The sequence below is a fragment of the Wasmannia auropunctata genome, unplaced genomic scaffold (assembly GCF_000956235.1).
Source record: "Wasmannia auropunctata unplaced genomic scaffold, wasmannia.A_1.0 LD335828.1, whole genome shotgun sequence".
Classification (NCBI taxonomy): Eukaryota; Metazoa; Arthropoda; class Insecta; order Hymenoptera; family Formicidae; genus Wasmannia; species Wasmannia auropunctata.
The window spans coordinates 2,369,076-2,382,143 of NW_012027062.1; the positions used below are offsets into that span (position 1 = coordinate 2,369,076).

General features: G+C 35.9%; 3 protein-coding genes across 4 annotated transcripts in view; 2 read left to right on the forward strand and 1 right to left on the reverse strand.

The window, feature by feature from the left end:
* The window catches only part of LOC105455954, a 32,803-nt gene extending 29,556 nt beyond the window's left edge, over window positions 1–3,247 (forward strand). The window contains exon 11 of the mRNA XM_011699674.1: window positions 1,678–3,247. Coding sequence (XP_011697976.1) covers window positions 1,678–2,074 — 397 coding nt within the window. The 3' untranslated portion in view covers window positions 2,075–3,247. The remainder of the gene's footprint in view (window positions 1–1,677) is intronic.
* On the reverse strand, window positions 3,087–6,736 carry LOC105455953 (putative serine protease K12H4.7). Of its 2 annotated transcripts, XM_011699673.1 has the most exons (10): window positions 6,487–6,736; window positions 5,976–6,220; window positions 5,637–5,818; window positions 5,326–5,561; window positions 5,113–5,248; window positions 4,716–5,032; window positions 4,382–4,514; window positions 4,139–4,308; window positions 3,856–3,990; window positions 3,087–3,275 (listed from the first exon to the last, which is right to left on the reverse strand). In XM_011699673.1, the coding sequence occupies exons 2-9, from the start codon at window positions 6,174–6,176 to the stop codon at window positions 3,881–3,883; spliced, it is 1,485 nt and encodes a 494-aa protein (XP_011697975.1). In that variant the 5' UTR covers window positions 6,177–6,220; window positions 6,487–6,736; the 3' UTR covers window positions 3,087–3,275; window positions 3,856–3,880. The 2 variants fall into 2 exon arrangements, with proteins under 2 accessions (XP_011697975.1, XP_011697974.1); XM_011699672.1 differs by lacking the exon at window positions 3,087–3,275 and having other exon boundaries at window positions 3,677–3,990; window positions 6,487–6,735.
* A 639-nt stretch (window positions 6,737–7,375) lies between these two features.
* On the forward strand, window positions 7,376–11,885 carry LOC105455955 (xenotropic and polytropic retrovirus receptor 1). Its single transcript, XM_011699675.1, has 10 exons — window positions 7,376–7,772; window positions 7,908–8,007; window positions 8,161–8,314; window positions 8,403–8,647; window positions 8,935–9,196; window positions 9,278–9,645; window positions 9,733–10,078; window positions 10,169–10,341; window positions 10,414–10,547; window positions 10,634–11,885. Exons 2-10 carry the CDS (start codon window positions 7,939–7,941, stop codon window positions 10,893–10,895), a joined length of 2,013 nt encoding a protein of 670 aa, XP_011697977.1. The 5' UTR covers window positions 7,376–7,772; window positions 7,908–7,938; the 3' UTR covers window positions 10,896–11,885.
* The last annotated feature ends 1,183 nt before the right edge of the window (window positions 11,886–13,068 follow it).

Sequence of the window (13,068 nt, forward strand, 5' to 3'; positions counted from 1 at the left end):
CGTTTACTTACCAATGGTTCTCAACATAAGTCATACGACCATAAAGACTCACGGCTTTTCACATTTAAAAAATGGAACATCGTCAGGGATCATAATAATTGAGTCATACCTTTTGTCAAGTCAAAGATAAGGATAACTGTAGATATAAACAAAAGTGACGTAGCCGTGATCGAAGTAAAGTTGAGAAACAGTGGTGTAAACGCGTCGCAAGACCTAAGATAGTAATGTCAGGGAAACGCGTGAGTCTCGTTGATAGTCTAGTCCGCCACGATGATGATTAACACAGAGTCCATTTGTGTATTGCGGTGGTTAGCGGCAGTGGCAGCGTCAGAGGAAGGCGCCACAGGGGGCTCGGTGGGGTTGGTGCGCTGAGGGGTGGCGGTAGTGGTGGCCTTGGGAGGGGCGACACCGGGATGCCCTCGCGTTGGTATACGCTACTCGCGCTGCCCTTCCCCGACCAGCACCTGGGGCGCCGCGACCTCACGGCACGCCGCGGTAGCGATCATCCTTACTCCTTCACCCTGTCGGCGGCGCATCGCGCCGGCTATTTCTCGAATCCTTCTCTGTAAGACCGCCATCGCCGCCCCTCTCTCTCACTCCCCGCCGTAAAAAAAAAAAGCCAGAGAAAAGAGAGAATCGTGTTCCACTCTAATAAAGCCTACAACCACCACTACCACCCCAACCCTCCACGCAACCAACGCCCACTACATCAATCATCATCACGTACCACCAACCAGCTACCACGCGCCACCCTCGCGAGTGATACTAGTCAAGGTAAACGAGAGCAAGGTTCTCTACTGAACACCTTCTTTAGCGTTAGCTCGTTTCGCCATCATGGCACGCCTTGCAAACTAGAAGATGATTTTGTAGTGCGTTGCACGCGCATTCGGACGCACCAACACATTGTTACAGAGCAGATGAATCTCCGCCGTGTATTCAAGAATTCTAGAAAGTGGTCATATATCCTGCCAATGGCACAAAGGTATCTAAAGGACGTCTAACAGGCGTTTTTTTTTTTATTAAAATAGTTTCAGTATTTTTTCTGGGATTATTTTATTCTCTTCGTTTTATTTCATTGTCGGGAAGAAATCGGCTACAGTATAGAAACGACTGCGGTCTAGAAGTCCTGAGTATCGCGCTGCGCAAAAATCGCGGCGGAAGATATATGTACAGTGCTTCTTACATGTCCTTTTCATGCCTGCAATACTTTTACCTATATTATAATCTCTTTAAAATTATGCTACGCTAGTTAGACATCTGCATTATATATATATACATATATATATATCATGGTACATATAAATATTTTATTATATTAACTATTTGTGCTCAGACAATCGTTTTCTCTTTTCTATCTCTCTATCTTCATTTTGATCGCCAGTAGCTTGAAAATCGCTTCGGGTTATAGTAACAGGAATATTCTGGGCTCTCTTCCGTTAATATATAAAAATGCAATGATCGGATTCGAACTTACTTTTATCCATTAAAAGCATACAAAATGCACCCGTTAAGAATCCGATTCGACTCTTCTCTCATTGCACGTAACGCTTTGCCTATTTGTTTAATTTGCTTTATGCCAATACGTTTTAATACTGCCGAATAAAATAAGTTACTTATAATTACGTAATAACTCAATACGAAAGGAAAAAGTTATTAATGTGTTTATCTTTTATGTAGAAATCGCGGAAGAAGCAGCAAACATTATCGTCACCGTGCATCGCCCGATTGCAATACCGTCGCCAGTTTCGATAGCAGTTCCTCGGAGAGTCGAGGAGGTCTGAATCGGTATTATCGCCAAGCCTGGGAGAATCTGCACGAGACCACCGGTCATAAGGCCGGCCATCCGCCGCTTCGTCGCAAGGAGACCCTGGATGAACCAGGGTACCGGGAGAACTTCCGCGGTAACAACACCGAGCGCGACGGCTCGGAATTGGTCGTCAGTGACGTCGCCGCGTACCCATCGAACAAACACGCCAGCGTCTCCGATAAGAAGCGTCATCATCATCACCATCATCATCATCACGGAAGCGCGACACCCGATTGGAGGCAGTCGCAATCTCATCATAGATACTAAAAAGAGAGCAAACTGTAAAACGGGCGAGAATCTTCGTATGTCTTCACTATGTCATCTGCGATCATCTCTGGTGACGATGAACCGTAGAGTGTATCCGTAGTGAACGTTCGCAACTGTCGCGGGTTTAAAGATCTTCCTTAATCGAGGGAGCACAGCGAATCTTCCATTAACATAAGTTGTTAGATAACATACTTGTTAGATAACGTCTTACAAGAAATAGAGAAAGTAATCCGAATATAGATCCTATTGTTCTGTTACGTTATAAATTATTTACCGTCAGTTTGTTACGAAATGTAAATATTATACTCACTGTAGCTTAAAAATAAGGATGATGGACAGTCGCTCGTCGTAAGGAAGGTAGTAGAAGTTGGTCAGCGGATATGCCAAAAAGCAAAGAAATAATATACAATAACGATCAAACACAGAGATGCAGTAACGTAACGCTTATCGATAAGTTATTGTAAGATCAGGGATTTATGTAACCGTTTACACGTTCGAAAAGATTTGTTTAAGAAGACACTGGATATCGGCAGAATTTACATCTGTTATGGGTACCTTGGCCTCGCTTTAAAAGGATTATTATGTTTCCAGAAAAACAGGATATTGCATATAGATATCATTAAGGGAAGGCCGATGTTATCCATTTAGGAATAGGAATAGGAATCTCGTGTTAACTGTTGTACACGAGTACGAGCTGCACGTTTACTTACACTCAAGTAAATGAGGATTTAAAGGCACAGTACAGCTATATATGAGTGTCGCCCATGATCGCTGATATACTTTCAATATACGCTGCTAGCGAGTTTGTATCATAAGTATGTAACACTTAATTATAATTATTATTAAACATCAAACATTTCTATCAAGCTCATTGAAATTGATATGTATTTAAGAAATAATGTAATTATTTACAATAGACTTTTATTAATTGACTGAGATAATTACATGCGAAGTAACTCTGTAGATGCATTTCCGTGATTCTATTTATCGTAAATAAATTACAATAGTGCCATTTGGGGCAAATTTGTTCGATTTATTGAAGAAGCAATTTTGTCACTTAAACATGGTACATGATAATGGATACTAGCGCATTCGTAAATTGCATATATAAGTATCATTAGATTTAAAATTTCACATTTATATGAAATTAGAATAAACGTATTTATATAAATATACATATGTATATAAACCTTCTTTTATCCTGCACAAAAAAAGTATAATAAAAAACACAGCATAAAATGCAACTATTAATATGAAATTTGATCAAAATTAAAGTTCAAACTAGATAAATTTTTAGTAATGCCGAATACGGTCTGAAGCGGATTAATGCTTAATAATAATTGTGAATCTTAAAATTTCCAGTTAAAGTAAACTGCGCACCGAACATTTGTCGGTCTTAAAATACAGCACCAAACTGAATCGTCTGAATCCGAATATAATATCACAATTTAATTAACAATTTAATAATTTTTTATGCCAACAAGCTTTTTCTTATTAAATCCTATAGAATAATTTACTGCGAAAAATACTAGCCAGGATATGAATCTAGACCTCTCTGTTCTCCGAACTAGTATCTTATTGTCCGACTACCAAAAATTACTAAATTCAAAAATTAAGCATCAATTAAGCATCCGCTTCATTTGGCATCATTGCATTTGGCATTACTAAAAATTTATCTAATTTAATGCAGTCTTCTTAAAATATTTGGAATATTAATAATTGTTCGGAACAATTTCAAAAAATTGGCATTTTTTAACGGCTTGAATATTTATGATATTTACTTATATAATATCACATGTTGAGAGCTTAATTTTGTATCCATTGCTTGATTAGACCTTTTATCTGTATTCTAGCCTCCTTTAGCTGAGGCATATCACGTTCGGATGGAGGATACATGTTTGCACAATGTGCAGTACCTTTAAATAAATTAAGTAATGTAGTTTTAGGAATTACTATATATATATATATAATATAATTATATTATATTTAATATAATATATTATATATATATATATATATATATATATATAATATAATGAAATATTTACAATACATTCGACTTACCTTTGATGTAAATAGCAGGCGCTTGTGGATTGGAAGATTGTATGATGCCGAGCACATGCCAAGGATCGATTGAACCATGCACAAATACTACATTTGTCACTTGTAGTTTTAATGCACCATACAAAATATTCGTTCGTGTGACAGCAGACTCCAATAAGTTCATGTTGTATCTGCAAAAGAACTCTCACGTTACATCAATATTCCATCACAAATAGAATATAATTTATTCAAGTGACAGCAAACCTAGGCCCGAAAATATCGATGCATTGCTGTACAAAAAATTCCACTGGGAAATTATCCCCAAACACTTTAGCCTGTCCAGTGGAGGTTTGGAAGAATCCAAACTCCGTACAAGTCTGATACATCCATTGACGTCCTACAAATATCATTTATGATTTGCTATTAACATCGACCACACATAACAAAGTAATTAAGATATTAAGTGCAATATTAATTTGCAATATGTATTAATTATGCAATATTAATTTGCAATATGCATTAATTATGCAATATTAATTTGCAATATGCATTAATTATACAATATTAGTATGCAATATCATTAATTTAAATGCATTACCTCCTTCCGCTTGCTCGCTAGCCCAGGTGACATTTCGAAGCTCATGAACCATCTTGTCATATCTATAATCTAAACACTTCTCGTTGGTAGCATTCAATATCATGTTGCTTACAGAAGCAAGTCTATCAATAGATTGTCCTATTTTCTCATCTGCTAGTATATCACATACGATCTCAATAGTGATATTAGCGGTTTGAGAGCTTTGACGATTGTCCTTATTGTACTGTACAACGCCAGCAAAGTTACTCGCCAATGTCTCATACAAGTTGGAAATATCTACTCTCTTTGTATGTCCAGGGTCAATTGGGTCACATAATCTGTGAAACACAAGCGACTTGTAGGAAAACACGAGCACTACCACTCGATCGATGTTCCACATCTCGGCAAATGTACTCACTTGAATTTTTTCTCTATTTGTTGTTGGCCAGAAGTATGGTGTAACATTGTATTGATTTGCGAGTTAGCCTCTTGTATTGCACCAACGCACTTCTCCGAATACTCTTTCAAAGCGTTCGTGACAACAATATAGTATTCTGCAATATAAAATGATTGGATATATTGCCCATACATGGCATACTTGTTAAAATTGTATCAATCACAATTACACCACCGGCAAAGTCAATCTGCGCTAGCAGTGGTCCACTAGCAGACACAGCCCCATGTACCAAGTGAGGGTATTTTGCGCGCATCCAAGCGGCCAGAGATCCACCGTACGAGCCTCCGAATACAATCCATTTAGTGTCATTTGAGAATTTGTATCCGATATTAACACTCTCGATAAAGTACGCTAAATCTGCTAGTGCCTGTTCTGAACTCAGGTATACCAAGTTCTTTATGCTGAGATCCCTGCAAGTATTTAGGACATGTTATATTTTTAAAATAATTTTCCCTTTTGCTTCATCTATTTTGTGTCCTACGTACGAAGTGGGGTGGCTTTTCCCATAAAAACGATGCTCTAGGTAGAAACACATTGCTCCAAATTCTTTGGCATACTCAATCCATTGACCCTCTATCATCCATTTCGCATTTGCAATACCTTCAGCACCGATCATTAAAAATATCGGGCCGTTAGGTTTATAAAAATCGGAATTAACAAAGTACCTCTGTAAAGAAGTAACAAATTATATGCAATAGTATAAGATATAAAGCAAAATAGTAAAAGCAAAGCTCAAAGTAATAATGAGAACTTTTTGATGAAATAATAAATGAAATATAATGTATAATATCATATAATATATGAAATTCTATGTCTTGTATTACCTGTTTCCAAGCATGAACATCAGTTGGATTGAAGTGATCGAGATATTGTGTAAACCATTGCTCCTCGGGAAGCAACGTTTCAGAGAGCAAAACTGGCTCTCCTAAATTGCCGCCTTTATTCCGACCTCTCAAGAAAGTACGCCATGCAGTGCTAATGCCCAAAATACTCAATGCAATAGATAGTAATAATAGAAGCCGCATTTTAAGATATATTTTAATTATTTTTAATTTTTTAACACAGAGCTCTGTAAGAAAATATGGGCATGTTTTAGAGAGATTTCAGGATTTGTAAATTAATTGAAAATTAATTAAAAGGTTTGTAAATTAATTAAAAATGAAGTATAACATAAAGAAATGTGATTGCAAACAGATGGAATACTTTTTCCGTCGCAGCACTTTTATATCTTTTACTTGATAATGTCAAAAGAAAGATACATTTTTAAACGTGCAATCGTTATTCATGCAAAATAAATTTATATATTTAAGTATTACACAGATAAATTTATTTTACCTTTCTGTTTAGGTTTAGGTTAAACACAGACTTTAATGCCTTGGACTTTTATAATGCGGCCATAAGTTCTCGTTTCTGAATCTCTCTGGCAGAAATTTCACTGAACATAATACGAGATAAGACTAGCGATGATAAATGAAAAATAAAGATATGTTATTCACAACAATTCGCGAACTTGAGAAAAAAAGATTCGTGTTTACTGTTTACAGCTACACCTCCTGTAGCTACACCTTCTCATCTCTTTTCTTTTTCTCTTTACGACATTTAATTATATGTCTGTCTCCTTTTAAAAGCCGGAAAAGTGTAATGTAGTGCAACTACAAAGAGCACATTTATCTCCAGTTAATGTAACCTTCCTTAGCATCGGTTGGAATTAGCAGAGCAAAAATTTATTTCTTAAAATTTATTGTATTTTTTTATTAAATCTATAGCTTTGTGGTATTTGCATCTTCCACAAATCTTGCAAAATTTCGTTTACCAATCAAAATTATTGACAAATTTCTTTTGAATGAATTCGTCATAGTTTATTCACAAAATTATTAATCTTTCTGCTTACTTTAATTTTATATTAACTACATTTTATTCTATAAACATTTTTATTTTAACAAAGTACATATTTTTTCAAATCTGCAGTAAAATTGATATAATTAGTACAGTGCGATAATGCGTGTTCGTATTTAATGTTCTTTCGAGTGTTAAATTAATTTTATAGGGAGAACAAGAAGTTAATAAAACAGAAAGAAGAATATCAAGGCGAGTATAAATTTCGTTTGATTGAACGTCCGATTTTGTCCAATTTTTTTCTGTAACGAGAAGCGTTCGCTCCAGGAACATCATCCAGGAGAATAATAGGAGATTTTACGAGCGTATCGGGGGCCGAGGCGACAACACTATATTAGCCTCGTGACTCTCGTGAGTTGTCCCGTGAGCGACCGTATGACCACGTGTGACAAATCGACCTGTGGTAGGCATTGTCGTAGGACGTTTCGCGTTCCGCTCGCGTTACGCGAGACGATCGCGTGCGTTTCCGAGAACTCCGGCTGGCTTGTCAGCGGCTCAATTAACGGAATATGCGTGATAACGTGTGGTGCGAAAGGATTCTCTCGGCAGAGCTGCGGCCTGTCGTTCGCCGCTGCGAATGATAAATAGTTTTTATCTTACGGCCGCGGTTAAATATTTATCGCACAAAACAGCAGCGGACGGAACGTTTGATCGGCCGCCGACAAAGTTCCTCGGTACGCTATAAATGCCGCTCGTAACCTCGCTTGGGACTCAGACGAGCTCGGGTGAGTATGAAAACAGTTTGGAGTAATTGGAGCACTCGGGGACTCGCTGACTCCTTAATTACTCGTGTGACTGCTCGCGAAATTCTATATTTAATATCGTCCGTTTGCTTTAGCTGTTTGGGTTTTTTCCTACAGATTAGTGCGACTACGCTGTGCATAAGACAACATGAAGTTCGCGGAGCATCTGTCAGCCCACATTACGCCGGAGTGGCGTAAGCAGTATATTAGCTATGAGGTATAACATTAAATATGAACATTTAAATTTGTTATTTATTAATAGAAAGATAATATGGGCACGAAAAATGGGATTGTAATAACAAACGTCAAGTTTTAAACATTATTGATGGACGTATTTAATTTTAAGTGCTGTCTCTCTGATTTTTTGCAGGAAATGAAAGCGATGCTTTACACAGCGGTGGAAGAAGCACCCTCGGATGAAAGTGTAGAACCAGAAGTGATATCACGCCACTTTGCGTCGTTTGACGAGATGTTTTTTACATTTTGTGATCGCGAATTGAAGAAAATTAATACATTTTATTCAGGTGAGGATGTTCCCCAGCATTAAAATCACCGACTCTTACACTAGCCCTTCTTAAGAAACAGTTAATGCGAACTGTTTATTTATTGCAGAAAAATTGGCAGAAGCCACACGTAAATATGCAGCTTTACAAAGTGAGCTGAAGACTGCAGTTGAATTGCAACAGGGTAGCGGGAAGAACAAAGGAAAGGCCAGCGCGAAGCCGCTCCTACCTCCAAGAAAGCTTAGGGATCTAAAACTTGCATTTTCAGAATTTTATCTTTCCCTGATCCTTCTTCAGAATTATCAGAATCTTAATTACACTGGATTCCGCAAGATTCTCAAGAAACACGACAAGGTATCTTACTACATAATAATTTCATTGTATACTTTTCATCATTTTTCACCTGTTAGTCATACCTTGTGTAATTTCAGAGATTTCAATTATCCCAATAGCATTAGCATCATATCTTTCCTCCCAGTAGTTGCAAAATATTGGTGCAAGAAACAACCGCCATGTATGACACAATACCTATATATTCCCTGTGTATCCAAGTAAATACCAGTAATTTTCCTCGACAGTTTCTATTATTTTACTGTACAGTGATCTTTAATTACTATAACGCGATTATCGAATGCTTCCAGTTACTGTCAGTTGACGCTGGTACAAAATGGAGAGTCGAGTGCGTGGAACCGTCACACTTTCACACATCCAAAGATATAGACAAATTGATTCAGGAAACAGAAGCTTTGGTGACGAACGACCTCGAGGGCGGCGATCGGCAACGGGCTATGAAACGTCTCCGGGTGCCACCGCTTGGCGAGCATCAGAGTCCGTGGACCACCTTCAAAGTTGGCTTATTCTCTGGTAGTTTTATCGTTCTATCTGTCGCAGTTGTCCTCTCAGGTATTGTTGCACTGTCTATCCGGTTATAAAATTATAACATATTTGCAGCTGTGCTATATATAAAATCTCGCTCCCTTTCAGCCGTCTTCCACGACAGCGGGGAGAATCTAAAAATCGCATTTAGACTGTACCGAGGTCCTTTCCTTATTATCGAGTTCTTATTTCTCATTGGAATTAACGTTTACGGATGGAGGTCTTCCGGTGTCAATCACGTTTTGATATTCGAGCTAGACCCACGAAATCATCTTTCGGAGCAGCATCTCATGGAACTGGCCGCAGTTCTCGGAGTCGTCTGGACGCTAAGCTTATTAAGTTTCTTATACAGTGCAAGTCTAAGCATTCCGCCGTACGTGAATCCATTAGTACTCGTCGGCATCATGGTGATCTTTCTAATAAATCCAATTAAGATGTTTCGCCACGAAGCTCGGTTTTGGCTGCTGAAGATCATAGTAAGTACACAATTTGTGTGTACATCTCGCTTGTCATAATACATAATATGAATAAAAAACTGAATATGACTCTTTGCTTTATTTTAGGCACGCGTTTTGATATCACCATTCGCGTACGTCAATTTTGCCGATTTCTGGTTGGCGGATCAGTTCAACAGTTTGGCGACTGCGTTCATGGACTTTCACTTTCTAATATGCTTCTACATTACGAACGGCGGCAATTGGTTGGACGCGGGCGACACTAGACAGTGCATGTCCGGCTCTCTCATTATCAGACCTATTGTAAATTGCTTACCGGCGTGGTTTCGCTTCGCGCAGTGCGTTCGCAGATATCGGGATTCTAAGGAGGCGTTTCCACATTTAGTGAATGCTGGGAAGTATTCCACGACGTTTCTCGTTGTTATAGCCAATACCTTATACAATTATCACGCAGGTATGTTGAAAATTATATTAAAATTACGGTTCTTTTAGTTTAAGTTTTTAATGTGCCAAAAAGAATCAAGAGATGATACTTTCTCTTTAGTGGAATACAATAATAAATGGGAGAATCCGTGGTTGTGGCTGTGGGTGTGTAGCTGCCTTATTAATTCAATATATTCGTACACGTGGGATCTCAAGATGGATTGGGGCCTTTTAGACAGTAATGCCGGAAAAGAAAATCGTTTTCTACGCGAGGAAGTGGTTTACTCGTCAGCCGTAAGTAAACTAATACTTAACGATGTTTAACAGCAAGAAAAAGGAATGTTACATATTACACGTGTGTTTCAGTGGTTTTATTATTTTGCAATAATAGAAGATTTTATACTACGATTTATATGGATTGCGAGTTTTGTCTTCACTGAATGTGGGTATATCTCGAGTGACCTAATGACTTCTATAGTAGCACCTCTCGAGGTCTTCAGGTAAGAACGCTTTTTGCCACTGCTCGGGTTTATTTGAAATTTTCGTTATACGTATCTTTTTGTCCTATTGCAAAATTGTTTTCTAGGCGATTTGTATGGAACTTTTTCCGTTTGGAGAACGAACATTTGAATAACTGCGGTAAATTCCGCGCCGTGCGTGATATCTCGATAGCACCTATAGAAAGCTCCGATCAAACGCAGATTTTACGTATGATGGACGAAGAGAATGGTGTACTTAATAGGGGCAAACGTAAAAGCGGCGGTAAAAAGCAGAGCAATACAAAGGAGGAGAAACGAGCGCTGCTCAAGGAAGAAACTATAGATGTCGATATATCGAATGCCAGTTGAACGATATAGTTCAAGATTTTTGTACGATATTATTTTTAATTTCTTTCAGTACGGAAAGCTTCCGAAGTCTAGTACTTAAAGAAGATAACTCGCTCGCCTTTGTAAATGATACATATCGATTTCGCTAGAAAATAATTATATCCATAATTATTACGATAATTATACGGATAATCATTACGCGTGTTTTTCAGCAGATGATTAGAAAACTAAAATTATTATAGTGCCTTTCGCGCTTCTCTCGTATAAAATACTTTACGATAAATTATAATAATCCAAAAAATAGTCTGCACCAAGAGTCTTCCAATACAAAAACGAACAATTATAGCTTAAATAAATTACTTCAACTACTTCGAATTTTACAGCTTTTAGAAACAGACACATAGAAAAAAAATGTAATGTGTCATACAAAGAGCGCGTGCTTTTGCATGCGAGCTTTATGAATTGTTAATGAATATTTGAGGTCATTTTGCCTGCCATTTAAAGTATGATTTTATTAACTGTATTGTTACCATCACTTTTTCTAAATGCCATTTTTTAATAATAGATAATTGATACCATGAGTAAATACGAATATTGAAAGTAGAGAGAAAGAGGAAATTTTGATTGACAAAAATAGTCTGATGTTACTACGCTCATAACAGAAGTGATACTAAACATGTATTAATACTAGAGAGGCTGTTATAATGTGCTTTTTCACGCATATTGAACATAATTATTGTACTTATATCATGTAGTTATATTGGCCTAAACATGTATGCAGTAACGTAAATCATTTTCTAGTAGCAAAAGAGTAGAATCAAATTTATAAATTTGATACTTAACTTACGAATACTCCGCTACTAATTTGGATAAGTTTTGTACATAAAGTAGTATTGTAATCATTCGACTGTTTTATATGAATATATTGTAAATAATATTCTATTATATTAATTTAGAAGAGAAAAAGTAGGGGCAATATGTTTCCTTTTGTAATAAAGATTATTTAGTATTTCCGATTGTTACATATTTAAAGAAACTGCTCAATGAGATGATAAAAAATTAACATTGTTATATTATACTTATTATTTCAAATTATATGACTATATACCTATATTTGTTACTAATTATTTACATTTGGTGTACCACAAAATAAATAATAATAAAACATTAAATTGGCTAAATACATAAAGCAGCATTTTGTGGAATCTAAGATGAATTTTGTTGTATTAATTGTAATTTTATTTAATATTATTGTATTCGAATAACAATATATTCTAAAAATATACATGATGCGTTACTTTAATAAAAGCAGTGCTTATATTTGTGAAATATTTTAATTGTATTTATTTACTATATATAATAATTGCATTAAAATAAATAGCAATTATAGATTCTAGTTATGTTTTTTTTATAATAAAATTTTGCTGATGAAATAAACAATTTTCATTTTTATGGATATATTTAAAGTCTATGTTTATAAACATATATAGTAAATGTCTTTTATATATAAATTATATATTTATTTCGTTTATAAAATTTACTTACAATTAGTTATATAGACAATATAATGAATGCCAATGTATTTAGAGCATACAAATTTTAGTATTTTATATTTATTATTAGATCCTAGTAATATTTTAGTAAAATTGTAATGATTTTATATAAATCTTTTCTTGTATAAATAATCAGAATTGCCACAACTGCTCGGAATATAAATGTTAAAAATATGAATCAAAAAACGTGAAGTATTTTTATATACAGTTTTTGTAGACAGTAAAATTTCTGACATTCTTATATAAAGTATCTACAAGTAATGCAATGTATACTGCTGTGCATGATAATTTTTTAAATCAAACTATATGTGTATAATTTCGAATATTGCAATACATATACTTCATTTTATAATAAAATGTTTTAATACATATTGTTATACTCCACAGAAACAACACGTTTAACAATTAAAATAAGTAATATTTTACTAATCAATTTACATGCCTTAGTTTTCGTGTTTAGATTTGTAGGTCTTGTGCTGCAGGATAACGAGCAAGCCTAACTTCAGTAGAGCAAATAGCATTTACGACGATGTTACGTAACAAGATAACGTGTAATAACAGCAACAATCGCTTCCTTCTTTGTTCTTCCGTTTTCCCAGAACGACGAATCGTTGAAACTGTTTCTACGCGAATTTTTATAC

Coding starts and splice junctions, on each gene's coding strand:
- LOC105455955 (XM_011699675.1), top strand. CDS start 7,939: ATGAAGTTCGCGGAGCATCTGTCAGCCCACATTACGCCGGAGTGGCGT. Junction 8,648..8,934: donor TTCTCAAGAAACACGACAAG/GTATCTTACTAC, acceptor GAATGCTTCCAG/TTACTGTCAGTTGACGCTGG. Junction 10,079..10,168: donor CTTATACAATTATCACGCAG/GTATGTTGAAAA, acceptor CTTTCTCTTTAG/TGGAATACAATAATAAATGG.
- LOC105455953 (XM_011699673.1), bottom strand. CDS start 6,176: ATGCGGCTTCTATTATTACTATCTATTGCATTGAGTATTTTGGGCATT. Junction 5,033..5,112: donor CAAATAGAGAAAAAATTCAA/GTGAGTACATTT, acceptor TGTGTTTCACAG/ATTATGTGACCCAATTGACC. Junction 4,309..4,381: donor ATCGATATTTTCGGGCCTAG/GTTTGCTGTCAC, acceptor GTTCTTTTGCAG/ATACAACATGAACTTATTGG.